This window comes from Python bivittatus, unplaced genomic scaffold (genome assembly GCF_059951505.1).
Source record: "Python bivittatus isolate LINGU-HERP-01145 unplaced genomic scaffold, Pbiv_v1 ctg000060_np1212, whole genome shotgun sequence".
Classification (NCBI taxonomy): Eukaryota; Metazoa; Chordata; class Lepidosauria; order Squamata; family Pythonidae; genus Python; species Python bivittatus.
This window is the reverse complement of record NW_028277044.1, coordinates 1,002,710-1,019,979: the sequence shown is the minus strand read 5'-3', so window position 1 is coordinate 1,019,979 and position 17,270 is coordinate 1,002,710. Positions and strand designations below refer to the sequence as shown.

Here is a 17,270-nt window from a genome sequence, read left to right as displayed (position 1 = left end):
AATGTGCTACCCTGCATATCTTAAATAATCCTTGTGTTACCAATGGACAACTGGATGCTTGCTTTGTAGAGCTTTTCACAATGTATAGTTTAAAAACATGAAATATACCTATACACTCATCTCTTTCCCCCCTTATATATTCATCTCACCATGCTGGGCTTACATTATGCTCTCTGTATGAAACATAAAAGACTAGCATGACTGAAATTCTTCCTACTCCCTGGAAGAAGGAGTTGCCATCTTTGTTCTCCTTCACAGAAAGTTCTTCACAATTCTCAACTTTCTTTTTTGTATACAGGATAGCTCACCTCCCCACAACACAAAAGGATGGAGGCAAAGTCAGATGTATTAGAGGAAATATGAGAACCAACAGGGCTAAATGCCTTCAGGTTACCAATGCAACAGGTTTTTTACATACTTAAAGGAATAAATGCCTATTACCAGATTTTCAATTTCCGCACTTTGCCGAACTCCCCACTGAAACATTCCCGTGAGAGTGATTGCATAGGATAAAGCTAGGCCAACCTGTCCAGCATCAAGAGCTATGGGATGAGAAAGAAAACAAATAGAGAAAATTGTTCATTCAAAATTCTTTATAAGTTTAATAATCTATCTTATGAAAATTGAAAATATAAAACTCAAATTAAATTATGCAAACAAAATACACATATAAACAGGCTGTGTATGTACATAGGGAACATGTTTCTCTAGGAAAAAAATACATTCTTAATTGTGACAAAGAGGAACCTATTACATATAAAAAATAAATAGAATTAAGAGGAATTTTAAGTATATTCATTTGTAGCAGCACAATATTAACCAAAATTTGATTTACTTATTGATTGATTTAATTTGTTAAAGTTTTACACTGCCCAACTCCCAATGACTGGGCAGTTCACCAATAAAAACATAGTTAAATAAAATAATACAATGATAAAAACAAAGAACAAAAGATGGCACAAATCGGACAACCAAAACAAACTCACATTGCCCAGAAATTATCTAGAGGAAGTACTGTCTCATTACAGGAAACTGGCTTGTGAGAAGGATACAATTCATTCACTTGCTGTCCTTAACATAACTAGAAAAGGCTGGTAAGGCAAATCAGAGTAGACAATGGTATAATGATTTCCAGCAAGTTAACTTACTCTGGGCAAGAAGCAAAGAGCCAAAGGCCACCACTATCACAAAGATGGCGCATATGGCATCCAAGCGTACCGCAAACCAGCGAGACGTCGTCAGAAACAAGAACCAAGCTTCTGAAAGCAAAAAGAAGGGAGACTGTTCAAATGTAACAGATACAACATTGGCAGGACTCAAACAAACAATATGGTTATATAAATTCAGTCTTATTTTTGAAACTGCTTTTGAAAATTCAGGAAGGAAGCAGGGATTTTTCAGAGCCAGTTCCATTTTATCTCTAAAGACATATAGTGATAAATATCAATGAATGTCAGGTATGAAGTTGGCCTGACTAGCAAAGGTAGCTATATACAGTAATTCAGATTTAAGCAGGCCAATTTCCTCTCTTCAATGTTTTCTATTCCACTTCAATTTTACATACATAAGTTTGTGTCTTGGTCACTCTCCACCACTGGCTGAATTAATGTGCCTATAAAAGGAGGTTTCTGCTTCCTTCAGACCAGGTTCTCAGATGCAGATTGCCAGGAGCCACTAGCCCAAGGGCCGCAACATTGAGCCCCCCAAAGCACCAATGAGACTTTAATGAAAAAAATAAAGAGCATCAGGGCACGCCATCAAACAACTGAGAAATGCTACCACAATCACCAGCAAGCTGACAGGCCCTGCACTCAACTCAACAGCATCCCAAGAGAGGCCCAGGAGTACAACCATCCCATAACCTATTTTGCTTGGATGGAGGGCCGCACTCCAATCCAAATCTGTAACAAGAAATCTCAGACTCCGCTTTAGACCCTGCTTACAAATTTTCCCCTCCCTCTCTACTCACCTGCTCCCAATACTTATGCTCAGGCCATCAGTGCTTTTTTTAAAAATATGTACTTTTCTTTTAAAGGACAAATATCTATACTTCAACATACAAGAGAATTCCCCCTAATAAGCATAAAATTCTGTTATTTTGGAGACAACCTAAATTGTCTTCCATACTGATAGGCACTTGCCCATCTAAGCACATGAACTGTTAGTTAATAAAAGATGTGAATACATGTTAATTAATAAAAGATGCTAAAAACAAAGCATATGTACAATAATCTGCCCCAGTTATAACTGAACTCCTTCACAGTTCAGGAGGTCTCAGTAACTTGTTCTGGTGAGTTACCACTAAGCAGCACGGTGAACTCTTGACCACACCCACATGTTGCCTTGGACAGCATATAAGCATGAACCGGAATATGGCTGGACTGTGAGCCTACACACATTTCAAGAAGTAAACATGGGAACCCACAGCCAAATATGTTTCAAGACTGATCACATGATTGCCAAGATATATAAAATATTACTACAATTAAAATTGAAAGATGTACAAACTAAAGACTGTATGATCAAGTGGGTAAACAATTTTGGATACAATATTGAATATGACCAATGGGAAAGGATGTGGATTAGGGGACTTAAATTTACATTGAGTTACAACCTGAAAGAGAACTTTTATAAAATGATGTACAGATGGTACATAACCCCAGACAAATTTTCAAAAATGTTCAACAATACATCAAATATTTGTTGGAAATGCGGAAGGGAAATAGGTACATTCTATCATATGTGGTGGACTTGCACAAAAGCAAAAAATGTTGGACATTAATACACAATACTATTCAAAAGTTGGCAATTGATATAGTTAAAAAACCGGAACTATATCTCCTGAGTTTAATGGACAAAGAACTCGAAAAGAAACACGGAAAGCTCTTGCTGTATCTGACAACTGCGGCTCGGATTATTTATGCTTCAAGATGGAAGGAAGAAAACATCCCAACAATTGAAGAATGGACTATTAAGATAATGGACCTAGCTCAGATGGCTAAACGTACAGATCAGTTAAATGACAAGAATATGGATGATTATAAGAATGATTGGCAACCTTTTCTTAGATACATGGAATTAACACAAAAAGTAACATTGTGTATATAAAATGTAGTTGTCAAATACTTAATTAAACAGAAGTAGAGGAGATATTTATTGGCACTAGTAAGGATGCGAAAATAACATATTTGTAGATACATTCACTGTTCAGACAGTTAGAAATCCCACTTTTAAAATGTTCTGCTTTTTTTTTCTTTCTCTGTATTTTTCCTTCTTCACTATGTTTCTTCTTTTCCATGTATATATTGTTCTATGTCATACTTTTGTGTATATATTGTTATATGTCACTGGTGTTTTGTATGTATCATGCAATGTCTTATATGTATTCGTTTGCTATTTTCAATTAATAAAGTTTAAAATAAAAAAAAAGAAGTAAACATGGGAACCAAATCTAAACAGATATGTATATCATGGCTTCTGATTTTATTTATTTATTTATTTATTTATCCATCCAATTTACATGGCCTCCCAACTCAGTAAGTGACTCTGGGCAGCTAAAAGAATTAAAATAAAAACAGTTACAAACATTACAAAAGTTAAAATACAAAGCAGCCGGGTGTTGATAGAAATAATGTGAACTTGGATTAATTAGTGGTAAGAGATTATTTTTTTTCAATTTGTATTTATATCTGTATTGGAGACAGTCGGAAGTCACTTTCTGTTTCAATTTTCTATCTACTTTCACTATTATAGTTTTTGTCTTTTTTCTTTTAGTTCTATTTTCTGTCTTTGCTGTACTCCTTGTTTTGCACTTTAACTGTACTTTGAAATATAATATAATGAAGTTCTCATTATTAAAAAAAAATACAAAGCAGCCGAGAAACAACAAACCCAAATCACTAACACAACCAAGAAGCGGGTTCCTGAACATACTTGGGCATGGAACCAGATCTTTAGGGCCATATGAAAGGCCAGCAGGGTTGGGGCCATCCTACTCTCCGAAGAGAGAATGTTCCACAAGGTGGGCACTACGGCAGAAAAGGCATGTCTTCTTGGCCCCGCCAACTGGCATTCTTTGGCTGACAGGACCCAAAGCATGCCCATCCTGCCTGACCAGATCGGACAGGTAGAAACAATTAGGGAGAGACGGTCTCTCAAGTAACTCAGTCCTTAGACATGAAGGGCTTTAAAGATGACAACCAGCACCATGAATTGCACCCAGAAGCACACTGGAAACTGATGCAGTTCATGGAGTAGAGGTGTTACATGCACCAAATAACCAGCACCATTTGCTACTCATGCTGTCACATTCTGCACCAGTTGAAACTTCTGAATCCTGTTCAAGAGCAGCCCCGTGTAGAGCGTACTGCAGAGTGGGCATGAGTGACAGGGAGTAGAGCCTCCCAGTCCGGGGACAGGTACAGCTGGCACACAACCCAAAGGGCTGCCACCTGTCCTTCAAGCAGGAGCCATGAGTCCAGGAGGACCCCCATATTACACACTGTGTCTGTTTGAGGCAGTGCCATCCCATCCAAGACCAACGATGGAAGGTTCTGGACACCAAAAGGTCCAAACATGATACATGTCTACAACTTTCCAGAAGATTTTCACAAGTAGAGAGTAAATTTTCAAATGTTTTTGAGGAAATTTGCCCTAGTGTAATTTAATATAATTTGACACCCACCCACCCGCAGCCAACACTAAGACTAGGCTTTACCTAGGCTTTACCTAGTCTTAGGTCAGAAATGAACCTAACCTTTTTTGGCTAATTGGAATGAGGAGGATTTTTGAGGAGACATCCAACAAATGCCCCAGAAGAAACCGTGCTTAATTCTCCTGTCCCATTCCATTTCTCAGTTAGTGTGATGGAATGGAATTATGAAGGCCACACTCAGGGAGGGAAACATCCTCTTTCGTCTCCTGAGTGTGGCCTTCATAATTCCATTCCATCACAGTTAGGAATGGTTGATGAAATGATATACTGCAGGAAGAATATTCCTTCTTGGTTCTGCTGAACTGGAAGTTAATTCCCATGAGCTTTTTTACAAACCTGTGTGTAGATCTTGGTGTGCATCAAATAATTCTTGGAATCTCTGCTCTGCTTGAAAAGCACGAATAGTCCAAAGTCCCTGAAGAGATGATGACAAATGAGAAAAAACCGGGCTTCGAGCTGCAACATGAAGGTTAAATGATGTCAGACTTCAAGAGGACTCTTTCACTATGCTGACCTTTAATCCTACGAACAGATATTCTTAACTGAATTAATGTGTAACATTTATCACTGAAATTACAAAAAACAGTAAGTTTCCCTCCAAGATTACCTTAATGCTGCTCATTAAAAAAAAATTATGCAGAAGTTACAGAAAGTGATACTCAATGATTAAGTTATCTCTTTCCTGAATTGATATGTTGTTTGGTAGACAATAACAGAATTAAATCAAAAACATCTGTGTGGCTCAGAACTAATTCCATAGACACCTTTCATTGAAGAATACAAAGCAGAAGTTGAAACAAGCTTCATAAAGTTGATCATACCTTACTCAGCACCAGAAGGTCTGGCACAATGGCTGAGCAAGCAATATTCTGAGACAGGTAGACAGAAATACTGACTAGCAGCTGAAAGGTGGACATGTACAGGAAAAGTTAATAATGAAGAAGATTTAGTCTTTATTCTCCAGTTATTCTGCACAATTGAGGTCATTTAGCAATCTATAATATATTTAAGTCTAAGGCAACTTCCTAACTTGTCCTCTGCTTCTGTTGCATCTGCACATTTACATATATTTTCATTCACAGGAGTTGGGGGTGGGTCAATTATAATCCGCAGCTGGAATGTTGAAATCAAGAGAAAACAGAAAAAAGAAAGCCAGACAATTCATTTTTATAAATCAGAAATCGGCAACTTTTTGAGGTCCAAGAACCATACTCTTTTTTTCCCCAGCCTCCACTGGCCATAGGACTCATCCACCTCCTTTTGGGCTTGCTTGTTTAAAATAAAATTAGTATGTTGAGTCCTGTGGAGGGTTAAAGCACCTCCTTCACTTCTTATTTCAACAAATTTCTCAAGCAATCATATCGTCAAATACCACCAAAGCATATGGGAGAGGGTGCTCAGCAGGTGAAAGAAGGGGGGAGCACATGTAGTGTTTCTTGCTGAGAGTAAGAAATTAAGAGGTTTTTGGGTACTTTTATCTAAAAATGGGATTTTATATGAACCACTAAGTGCTGCAAGAAGGAATGAGTCAAAAGAGTGTTCAAAATCACTACCAAAATACACATTTACATAAAGGAGGAAAATCAAGCCTGCATTTATGCAATTAGCAGCATGGAATGCAACGATCCCCAAATTGTTAAAATTAAAAACACATACTTGTGGATTCCAAACGTTTGATATCTCTTGATGTGTCCAAAAAGTACCGTCGAAGAAATATGAAAAGAATAAGAAGAGGAACCAATGGGATGAGAATCCAGGGTATCACTGCAATCGCCACACCAACCACCCCGCACACCTGGAGAAAAGTCTGCCAGAAGAAAAGGGGAGGAGGAGTCACATCTTAGTCTTTAAAGGTTCTTCTGAGAGTTTTGTACACAATACTGTACCAAGATTAGCAACATCCAGAGAAGACAATCCCAAACTCCATACAATCCATATAAAGGAATGCAATATTTGGGTAACATTTTCTAATTATTTCTAATAACATCCATGCAGGTAATGAAACTCATTTTTGGTCCTCCCACAACTTGTCCTTTGTTCTAATCTCGCCACAAAATCAAAGGGACAAGATGCTTGGGCAAATCATCAAGTCAAAGTTGCCACATCATTTCTGCCTACCCCAGTCTGCAGTGAGATGATGTTAATGATCTAACTAAAGGGTAGCAATAAAGATGGCTGAAAGGTACTTTGGGAGCTTAAAAAAGCAGCAACTAAGTTCCAGATGCCTGCAGCTGAACTCAGTATATAAAACTGCCACCATTTTTTATCTGTCTTCCTTGTCTTCAAATAAGATCATAGAGTTCAAGCAGAGTCAGAACCAGCAAAATTCCTTTCTCCTAAAACAAATTCCAAATTTTGTAAGCCTGTGCCCTCTGGTCTTAGCTCCATACAGCTTCTTAGCCTTTTGGTTTCCTTTCAGCAAAGCCCTTTGTGATCCTAGGCTATATCTCAGCTTTAGGCATAGTGCTATTTTCTCCTAGCTCCTTGCTTTAAAATTATCTCTTCCACTTTTGTCTTTTTGGGGTTCTAGCCTTTTAGGGCACTTAATTCATCTTCTTTTAGCACAACTGTAAAATGACTTAATTAAGGCTTAATTTATACACAGGCCAAATTAGTCATTATGGACCTGGAAAAAAAAAATTAAAAGATGCTCAAAGTAAATGCATTAGAGAACAAATTCTCTCTTTTTTTCAGGATGAGGTTTACTTACTTAAGAAACAAAATCTCCCAGATGGGAAGCAATATTCATGCTGAAGTGCACAGAACAAAACCTTCCCATGGGAGGAAAATAAAAGAGGGGATATTGTTAAGATGACGAAGTTCTGACACACCATTGTCTGACACACATACAGTACTATCCTTGGAAGGAATTTCACAGAAGCCTCATTAACATTAAACTTATGAAAGGGTGGATCATTCTAATATAATGCATATGAAAAACCCAACTTGCATGCAAATAAACTGTTAATGAAATAGTCTCAAAAGGCAGACACTTATTGCACAGGCAACAACCAAGCCCTCTAAAGAAAGAGAAGGCATCTGATTTCCCAACTTATGCAAATATCCTTGGAAAACACATGACCATTTCACAACGAGATAAACTGTACCTCTCCCTTTTCTTTTAGAGCCACCTTTCTTTAAACTATCATCATGAGGACTGCAGTTTCTACACATGTGGGGAAGGAGGTGAGTCAAGCTAATCAAAAATATTTGGCTTGGTATTCTGAAAAGAGGAGCTAAAACTATTGCCAAGATTTTAAAAGGACTCTCCTTTAGCTGACAGGGACTGATCAGGTGAAAGAAAGATCTGTCCTCCACAAACGATCAAACAAGTGACTCCAGAGGACCAGTTAGCCCACCTCTCTTATGTAGCTTTTGTTCTACCAAGAATCAGGGCTCACTGTCTTTGCAGCCAGCAAGAAAAACATATTTTCATATATTAATTTGCTTGATTTATACCTTGCCTTTCTACACTAGTAAATATTTAAAAGAACTAAGAACATGTAAAATGTAAAAGTATAATATAAAATATTAAAAGAAAAAAAACATGTAACAGAAGAGGCACTGTTCAAAGTTTTTCCTGCAGATCTTAACTACTAAGCAGGTTAGTACTGTACTGTAAAGGTAAGGAGATCCCTTGGATAATCAGGCCCCAGAGTGTTCAGATATAGCAACATCTCCTCTGAGTTGAGTTTACATAGACACATCCATGGGGGATCCGGGCACAACATGGAAGTGGCTTGCTATTACTGCCAACTTCCAGAACTTTTATTAATGTTCCAGTCTAGCCCACAGCCCTAGACTTTGCTTAGCTTTCTAGATCAACCAAGGTTGATTAGTGCTGCCACCTAGCTGGACCACACTGAAACCTGACATTGTGCTCAGTAAGCAACATGTAACAAGTACACCTCTCTCAACACAAGGATCATATGATCCCTAGGCTTTACAGATTACTGATCTAGCTGTCACATTTTGTATCAATTCCTGGACATTTGTCAGGATCCTATAGAGAGCTCTACTCCATATTATTCCTTCTACCAGAAAAGCAAATAGATAAAAAAGAAATTCTTTAAATCTCATAGAAAGCATGTGTTTAAATGTAGAAAAACCCTCAGATTGATTTAGTTTACTTATATTTATCCCCTGAGAGCCAACATTGATAATTTGCACTGGTAATTTTACATTAAAAAAAAAATCTCCCTTTGAATCAGAAAGTAAAATCTGAGATCTATTTTTGCCAAACAGAAAAAAATCCCTATTTTGTTTATATCGGTAGTTTAAGGCAATGTAGAAGATTTGTACTTATCACCATTTAAAACACGATTGTTACACTCTATGAGTGACAGGGGAATTAAAAGATTTGTAGTAGCTAAGAAGTTGTTAGAAATGTTAATGGAATCACTTGATCTTTTCTTCCTTCTGCTACAGCAACTCTTCCTGCCAGGAAATTGTGTTACAGTATTCACAGAAATGTTTTGAAGGGATAAAATCCACAGTCCTTTGTAAAAAGAAATTAGAAATGTAGACAAGGAAAGATGGAGCAATTTAGAAAAGCGGGAGAATGCTTCATTGGCCTGTTGGAAACCTGAGTTAAAGGCAACTCTACATTCATTGATTTGCATGAAAAGCTAAGAAACCTCTCAAGGCAAATAAATGCTGAAAAGCAAATGGCACACAGGTTCTTAAGCATCAGTGATGCCAGCCATGTTCCAGAATATGGATATGCGACCAAATCTCTACTCTGCAATTAAAGGCTGCCTGGCCTGTGCTCCATTTAAAGATCTTAAGAGAGCAAAAGTGGCAGACTGAAAGACTTTCCTCATGTGGAAGACCATCACATCAAGAGAAAACAGGAAAACAGGTCCCTTCTAGGTCAACAGTGGTGCTACTCCTCATTCCCTGGTTTGTCTACAATGTCCTCTGAGGCAGTTCTCAGAGCTGTGCCTTGGGAGGTGGCCATTACACCAGCCAACTCCCAGCTCCAGGGGCTGTTCTTTGATTATAACCAATTAATTAATTAATTAATTAATTAATTAACGCTTGTGATGTGTGGTCATAGTGGGCAGTGTGCAATAAAACAGCTGGTTGTGGGGCAGTAGGTGGAGACATGGCCCAATTTGCTCCCTGTCCTGGCTTCCCATTCAAAAGGGCTGCTTCATTTTGCCTACTGACAGCTGGTCCTAGGCCTTGAGGTTGTCTATCAGCAATTAATATCATTCATTATGACAGGAGTGGAGTAATATACATTTCTGAAATGCAGGGGTGATTATGTCACCCCCTCCCAAGTATCCTACACTTAAAGGAGTAATCTAAATCTTACTGATATTCAAAGGTGTTCACTCACTAAGCATTTAATTTAGCAGATAACCACACAAATTAGTATTATGTAAACCAGTGTTTGTTTGTTTTGGTGTTGCATGTGGTAAATGCTACCAGGATAGCAGAACCACATAAGCTTTAAAATGCAGCGGTGCAATTTAAAGTAAAGAGAAAACTGAGAGGGATCTGAAACCCTTTATCCAGCTTGGTGTTTTGCCATCAGACAAAAACCAGGGAAACAATGGCTGTAAACAATGCAAAAATGCAAAATGCAGGATTGCGAGTGGAAGAGAGAATGACTGCAGATCTTTCTTCCAGGTCCAAACAGAGTAAAAAAACCAACTCTTACAAAAATTCAGCATTCACTAGCTCTAGTGAACATCAAACTTGGGATAGAATTTTGAAGTTTTTTAAACACCATGGAATACTGTTTTTCTGCAATTCGGAAACTCATTCTTCTGCATATTTGCATTAGAGTGCATAAAGTGGATGTAAAGAAATTTTATGGTCCACATTGTGAACTCAGAATGGTTATAAAGGAATGCACGAACATTTTTATATTTTCTGTACAAAATTAGTCCAAATGATTTTTCAAAGGATATCAGTGAAATGACAACAAAGCACATTCTTCAACAAAGAAGAAAGATACCATATATAAAACTGAAAGTGGATAACAGTGTTCAAGGAGGCCTGGGTGGGGAGAATACAATGGCAGGCAGGAAGAGGCACTTGCACGATTTTCAGATGCCAAAATAATTCGATGAGGTTAGCTTGAACAGGGAGCATCATCTGCATTTCCGCTTTAGGCAGCAAAATGTTTTCAGTCAGTCATACCCTGCCAGACCTGTGGGGTAAAGAAGCCCAAAGGGGTTCTTCTCTACCACCAACTTCTTCTTTCTTATCCAGCTTGTCCAAACTTTCCCCTTCTAAATGCTGAGAAGCTAAATCAGGGATGCACAACCTGAGGTCCTTAGAGGCAGCCCCTGTAAACTGTTATCAAACTAATTTTTGTAATGAGAAAGGAGAAAAGTATTAAATAAATGGATAAAGAATAATCATATTAGCCATATTTAATGTACTTTATATGTAAAAGCAAAGCAAATCAATTTTAGTTTTTCTCTTGGCCCCACTCATTCCTTTTTGGAGTACAGTCCCCAGCATATTACCCAAGCTTCAGTGCAGCCTTTAGTCCAGAAAAGATTGTGCATTCCTAGGCCAAACCTACAGGGGAATGCTGCTCTTTGAACACCAGTGCAACCAAGGTCTCTGTTCTCCTTTCGGTCCACAGGGTCTGCCCTGAAATGCCCTTGAGTTGTTACAGGGACATTCACCTAAATAGGTATTTCTTCCATCTGCTGGACCATCCCACATAATCACTAGAGTAGTCCATAAAACACGGATATGAATGACCCAAAGTGAGTTGAAACAGGGCAGCTCTTTCTGCTCTGGAAAAAAGATACTAAGAGCATACTGAATTCTGATTTAGTTTTTAAATTAGAAACAAAACAGAGACGTGGCAGTTAATTATTTCTGAAGGTAAAAAATTTATGGAAGTCTACTTTGTTAATGAATTGTGGTGAAGGAAGGAGACAGATGGGAGAAACCCTTGGGAATCTCAAAATGACAACCTCATTGTAAAACTAAAAGATGCTGAAATGTCTTCGAACACACTTTCCCTGACATTTCCACACAATGAAATGTAAGGGTCAATGGTATTGAAACAAACAAGTAGTTTCACTCATTTGCACTTATGAAAGGAAGTGACCTGAGCCATTGTTGTCATTTTAGGCACTTTTTGTTCTTAATATCCAAACGCAGCAGCCTTTTTTATTTTATTTTGAAAAAATTACTGCAGCCACCTCACTTGCATTTTCCTTTTCTTTGGCATTTTCACTTCATAAAAGCTGCAGTCAATGTGTTTTTGTGTGTGGTGAGAAGGGATGACATTTCCAGTGGTGGTCTTGTCCACAGTCTACATTGGTGGCTCAAGTAGTCTCAGGATTAGGTCTTTGTGTGCCGTGAAAGGATATGAAAAGTCAGTTATTTAAACTCAGTCAAGCTGTTGATTTTGGGGAGGGAAAAAGGGCTTTTCAATTCAGCCAGCTTCAATAAATCACTGGTCTTTTCTTTCCCATCCGAGGGCAGCTGCAGATAGCACACAATGTTCCCCCAGAAACAAAACAAAATCTTAAGGTGCTTTTTAATGCAACATTTAGAGGGGGCAGGAACATAAATTAAAATTAACAGATGTGTATTTCCAAACATTCTACAAAACCCTCTGGTCAGTCTGCTGCATTAAAGAGAATCTGCAAATGCTTGGCAAGATAATGTTAACCCATAAGACAGGTGCACATACAGTGTTTAAGACAGGAAGTAAAAAAAGAAAGAGGAAGGGAAAAGTATGTGTCTATATGTATGTATGTGTATATGTGTGTGCGTGTGCATGTGTGTGTGTATATATATATAAGAGGGAAAAAAAGATTTTGATCAGCACATTTGGCATAAATTATGACTGAATAATTTTCAAACTGATTGTATAGAGTCAAAAGGTTTACAGTACTCTTAAATTCCTACATACCCAGTTCCTTTTAACATATTTAAGCTTGTAATCCTAGAGAAGACTGAACACTGTAGGATTTATCTCTGACTAAGGATACATAGAACTGCACATGTAGAAGTTTTAGTAGTATTTTGTAAAGCAAAACAAAATAACTAAAAAGTAAGAACCATCAACTACAAGAAGACTTACTCTTTAGTAATAATTTTCAGTAATACACATTATCATGTAAATAAATCTCACTGAAAATAAATTAGCAATTTGAAGAAGATATTACTAGAAGGTTTCACAGCAACACTAGAATTTACTGCACAGTGGAGTGGGGGGGCGGGGAGAGAATCTTCCCCAATTCTACATATAGATAGGTTTATTTCTGCAAAACTAAAATATTCAACTGCTAGTAAAGCAATTTTTTTAAAAAAAAGCTGGAATGCTTCTAAATGACCCTACAACAACTTGGAAAATGGACCACTTCTTCAATGCAAATCGTCTCAAGAAAAGCTTCTGCACACAGTGTGAGGAACCCGTTACTGCATTGTTTATTGAGTTTCACTTGATTCCTCCTGACAACCATTTGAACAATGACTATTGGGAAGTGTCTCTCAAATTGTCAACAACAATAGCAAAGGCTCAGTGCTTTTATTCTTAGTTAATACTGATTTTTTCCCTTTTTTTAAAGAAAGAGAAAATATTTCTTCCTGAAGGGATTAGAGATTCTCTTATGAAAGACACCTGCAAACAAAACAAATAACAAAAGATCTTTATCATATTCAATAATAGGGATCCTTTGTACAAAGCTGGGCTTCTCCAGACACAAATAAACCAGAAGGCCTTCACAATTCAACTAAAATACTTCAACTAAATCAGCGCTGCCCACAATCAACAGAGAGAAATTTAAGGAGAGAATATACAAACTGAAAGCTGGTAACATCCATTTACTTTCTCACACATCTGAAAACATTTCAGAAGTATAGTTACAAAGGAGAAGATTCAAGAGTCAATATGTTCCTCACTGACAAAAAAGTCAGGGACAAATCTGTGAGAAAATTAACAACCACCTTGTCCATATTCTATTCTTTAGATGAGTGGGCTAGGCATATAACAGTTACTGGGAGTTTATGTGAAACCTCTGGATCAATCCATGCTTGTTTAAATACCACATGAAAGGACTCCTAGCTAGCATTAAGTCTGGGGGATTTTTTGTTACCTTAGTTCAGGTAACTAAAAAATAAAGAATTTGTGCTAGAAAAAGGAACACAGAATTCATTTTCAATCTCTCAATCTGAGAGAGTCAATCAGTCCTTAGGTTGGTAGAGTAAACTTAAATTGTCTCATTAAAATTAGTCTGGATATCACTATTGAAGCATGCATTGGATCATTAAATCAAGTACAAGTTAGGAAAAGTCAATTCATCTGAAGACAAAATAGATCTTTGCCTTGTATCTTAAGAGTATAAAATGCAGAATTGCTAATGGTAGGAGCTGTTGGCATAAAAATTAAGGGCTTTGTACTCTGCTCCTTTGATAGGCATATGTGTTTTTCAGAATTATTGCAACAATTTCCTAGATTGTAAATTCTGAAGGAGATGTTAGATACCAATATGAAGTAAAGTAAACTATGCCCAGCAAGCATTCACATGTCTAAAGAGATCATTTTGCCCTACTGACCAAGGGCATCTTACCATATGGTACAATGCTTTCATGTCATATCCAAAATGAAATAAAATGGTCAAGATCCCACCTAGTGGTTTGCTGCAAAGGGCTGATTTTTTTGTATGTTTCAATATGTGAGTTTTAGAGTTCAACATACTGTGTTGGGACCATTCAAAAAGAAAAAGAGCTTATAAGGCAGATTTCTACAAAGGAATATTTTTCTAAAACCTGTTGGACTGGAGCTTTAAAAAGCAGGGCAAAAACTATAAGAAAACGTTGGGCTTTTTCCTCTCTTCTATTACTGTAGTGACAAGATTAATTTTCTTTAAAAACAAGGAAAGGAACAGAAGTTAAGTCTCAACAGATTGCTGGTAATGGCCAAGAATATATGACTATTCAATGCACGGACAATTTAATCTGTCTTCTGAATCTATTACTAGATTAATATTGTAATATTAAGTACTAGTTAATATTGGATATAAATAGTGGTAATGGAGTAAGATGGTGGTATTAACCTTGCCAATGCATCCCTACCACTGAGGAGGTCAATGGTCATTGTCAATATGGCCCAACCTTCACACAAATATAAACATATAGGTAAAACATAGCCTGGATACATGGTAATATCCTGATGTCACTAGTAAAGTGCCACTCAACTCCTGATAAGAATACATCCATGTGTGTTGTTTTCTCAGCAGCCATTGCCATCTTCTGGGATTGATTTCCCATCCAAGTGCTAATCAAATTCAATCCTGCTTAGCTTTCTTGAGCTCAGGCACTAGGCTGCTATCACTGGCTGGGGGCTTAAGATCTAAGAGGGTCTCCCAAATAAGACCATATCATGAATAGGAAAGTAAATTCCAGTGGTGTGCTTTCTACATAGTTTCCAGAAAAGACATTTGAGAATCTCCTGAAACCCAGATGTGTTACCATAAATTAATCCATTACCACTTTCCTGATACAAACATCTTTTACACTTAGACAACCTTTTTGTATTTATAACTACTTCTTTCTTTTGTTCCCATTGAAGCTATTATTTTCAGCCCTATTATTACTAATCTCTTCTTTGTAAATAACCACACCTATTTTAATCCCAAACAGCTATAGTAAACATTGGCTTCTTTGAGGAAGTACATGCATAATTAGGTTAATCAGTGCTATCTTTTCATGTGAGCTGATTGTTCCTTTACTGTGGATATGTTTCATAACACTGCAGAAAGCTTGCCAAATGTCTCAAAGGCAAACTAGGCACAACTTACCAAGCATTAAGCTACTACATACTGAAACCCTGACATAATGGTAAACTGTTAAGAGCCACTCCTACCAGCCACTTATTACTCATTTCTTCTCTCCAATCACTACCACTTGTTCTAGAGTTTTGGCCTACACCCTTCTCAAACACGTCCTTTCACTAAGCTCATCTAAAATACTGAAAAAAATATAAACACAAGTGTCATCAAGACTAGGATACCCCAAGCCCAATTCTGCAAAAGTCCCTTCTTAGATTACCTGTACAAAGTCCAAGAATGTTAGTGGCAGTAAATCATCCAAATGGCCAATATCTTTGGAGAAACGGTTTAGGATTCTTCCTACAAGAAAACAAAATGAAAAATGAGGGTTATTTGACCAAAAAATGGGGAAAAAATTGTTTTTCATCATTTTAAAAAATGGGGATGGAGAAAAGAAATGTGAACCTCAGTCTGGAATATACTTGCTTGGAAATACATCTCACTGTATTTAGTTGTTTCCTGTTCTTCCGAGGGAGATGTGCATAGGACTACAGATTTACAGAAATTCAAGTCAACTTGACAATCCAGTCAAATAACAAGCAGCTGTTATATTATATGAGCCACCTTCAGTTGTTCCAAAATGGGTAGGATACATATGCAATAAATAAATAAATATATTTCCAGCTTAAACTAATTTGGATCTGTTCAGATTAATACGTTTTGTTCAATGGTCTAAATACTTCTTTGCAAGTTGCAATAACTAATTTTTACAGTAATCTAAATTTTAGGATGATCGTAAAGTGAGAAAATAAATTATACACCTGCCTTCTTTTTTGGTACATTATGACAGAGCTTTTGGTAATTCTGAAGATATTTATGTTTCAACATAGTATAGGCAGCTAAACTGTAAAGAATACCTCACTGAAAGCTATGGGTCTTTTTTGAAATCATTTTTTAATAGTTTGATGAAATAAGTTCTAAGAATGAATAGTTATCTAACGATGCAAGTCTAGCTCAACTAGATCCTTCCTATCAGTGAAACATATAGATGTCTTCTTTCTGACATGAATGACATTTCTGACGAAATTAGAAGCCCTTGTTCATTAAAGCCACAATCCTATTTTTAATTGGTTAGAAATATTCCTTTAAAAACATTTCATATGACAATTTGGAACTTTGGGGAAGCATGACAATTTAGTTCTAGCAGTCAATATTTTGCAAAGCCATGCACGTCTCTCAAAGCATTTGCTAGTTATTACCAAGCCTCATCTGCATGGGTGGTGAGCTCCCCCACGTTGGATGTGATCAAGCAGAGGCTAGACAACCATCTGGTCTGGGATGCTTTAATTTGGATTCCTGCACTGAGCAGGAATTTCCACACTGAGCAGGGGGTTGAACTCCATGACCTATATGGCCCTTTCCAATCATAATTATATCAGGGAAATGCTTAGAGAACATACTGCATCAAAATTATGACTTAATAAGAAGACACCAAAGGAGCAGTTAGCTGTGCCCATGTTGACAGTCCCCCCCTCCAGTGACATTTCATACTGCACTTTTGAAATGATTTTTGTCAGGGTGGCTACTCTTGGAAAGGTTTGTTATTGTCCCACATTTCCTCCATTTCAAGCATCTGACTGAACTGGTGGTGCCTCAAAGCTACAGGAAGACCTTCAGATTTTTTTCCCCCAATGGGGGATGACATACCTCACTCTGATGGGGCTAACAACATTTGTGAAATTTATACAAGGACAGGACTGGCCCAAAACAGCTCTGAATGTTTAATTTAGTATTCACAA

General features: G+C 37.3%; 1 protein-coding gene across 5 annotated transcripts in view; it reads right to left on the bottom strand.

The window, feature by feature from the left end:
• ABCC4 (ATP binding cassette subfamily C member 4 (PEL blood group)) overlaps positions 1-17,270 on the bottom strand; it is a 199,117-nt gene that overhangs the window by 58,471 nt on the left and 123,376 nt on the right. For all 5 annotated transcript variants that reach the window (XM_088136451.1, XM_088136452.1, XM_088136453.1 and 2 more), the window contains 5 exons: positions 15,752-15,831; positions 6,371-6,521; positions 5,051-5,170; positions 1,149-1,259; positions 442-542 (listed from right to left, as the gene is read on the bottom strand). In XM_088136451.1, coding sequence (XP_087992577.1) covers positions 442-542; positions 1,149-1,259; positions 5,051-5,170; positions 6,371-6,521; positions 15,752-15,831 — 563 coding nt within the window. The remainder of the gene's footprint in view (positions 1-441; positions 543-1,148; positions 1,260-5,050; positions 5,171-6,370; positions 6,522-15,751; positions 15,832-17,270) is intronic.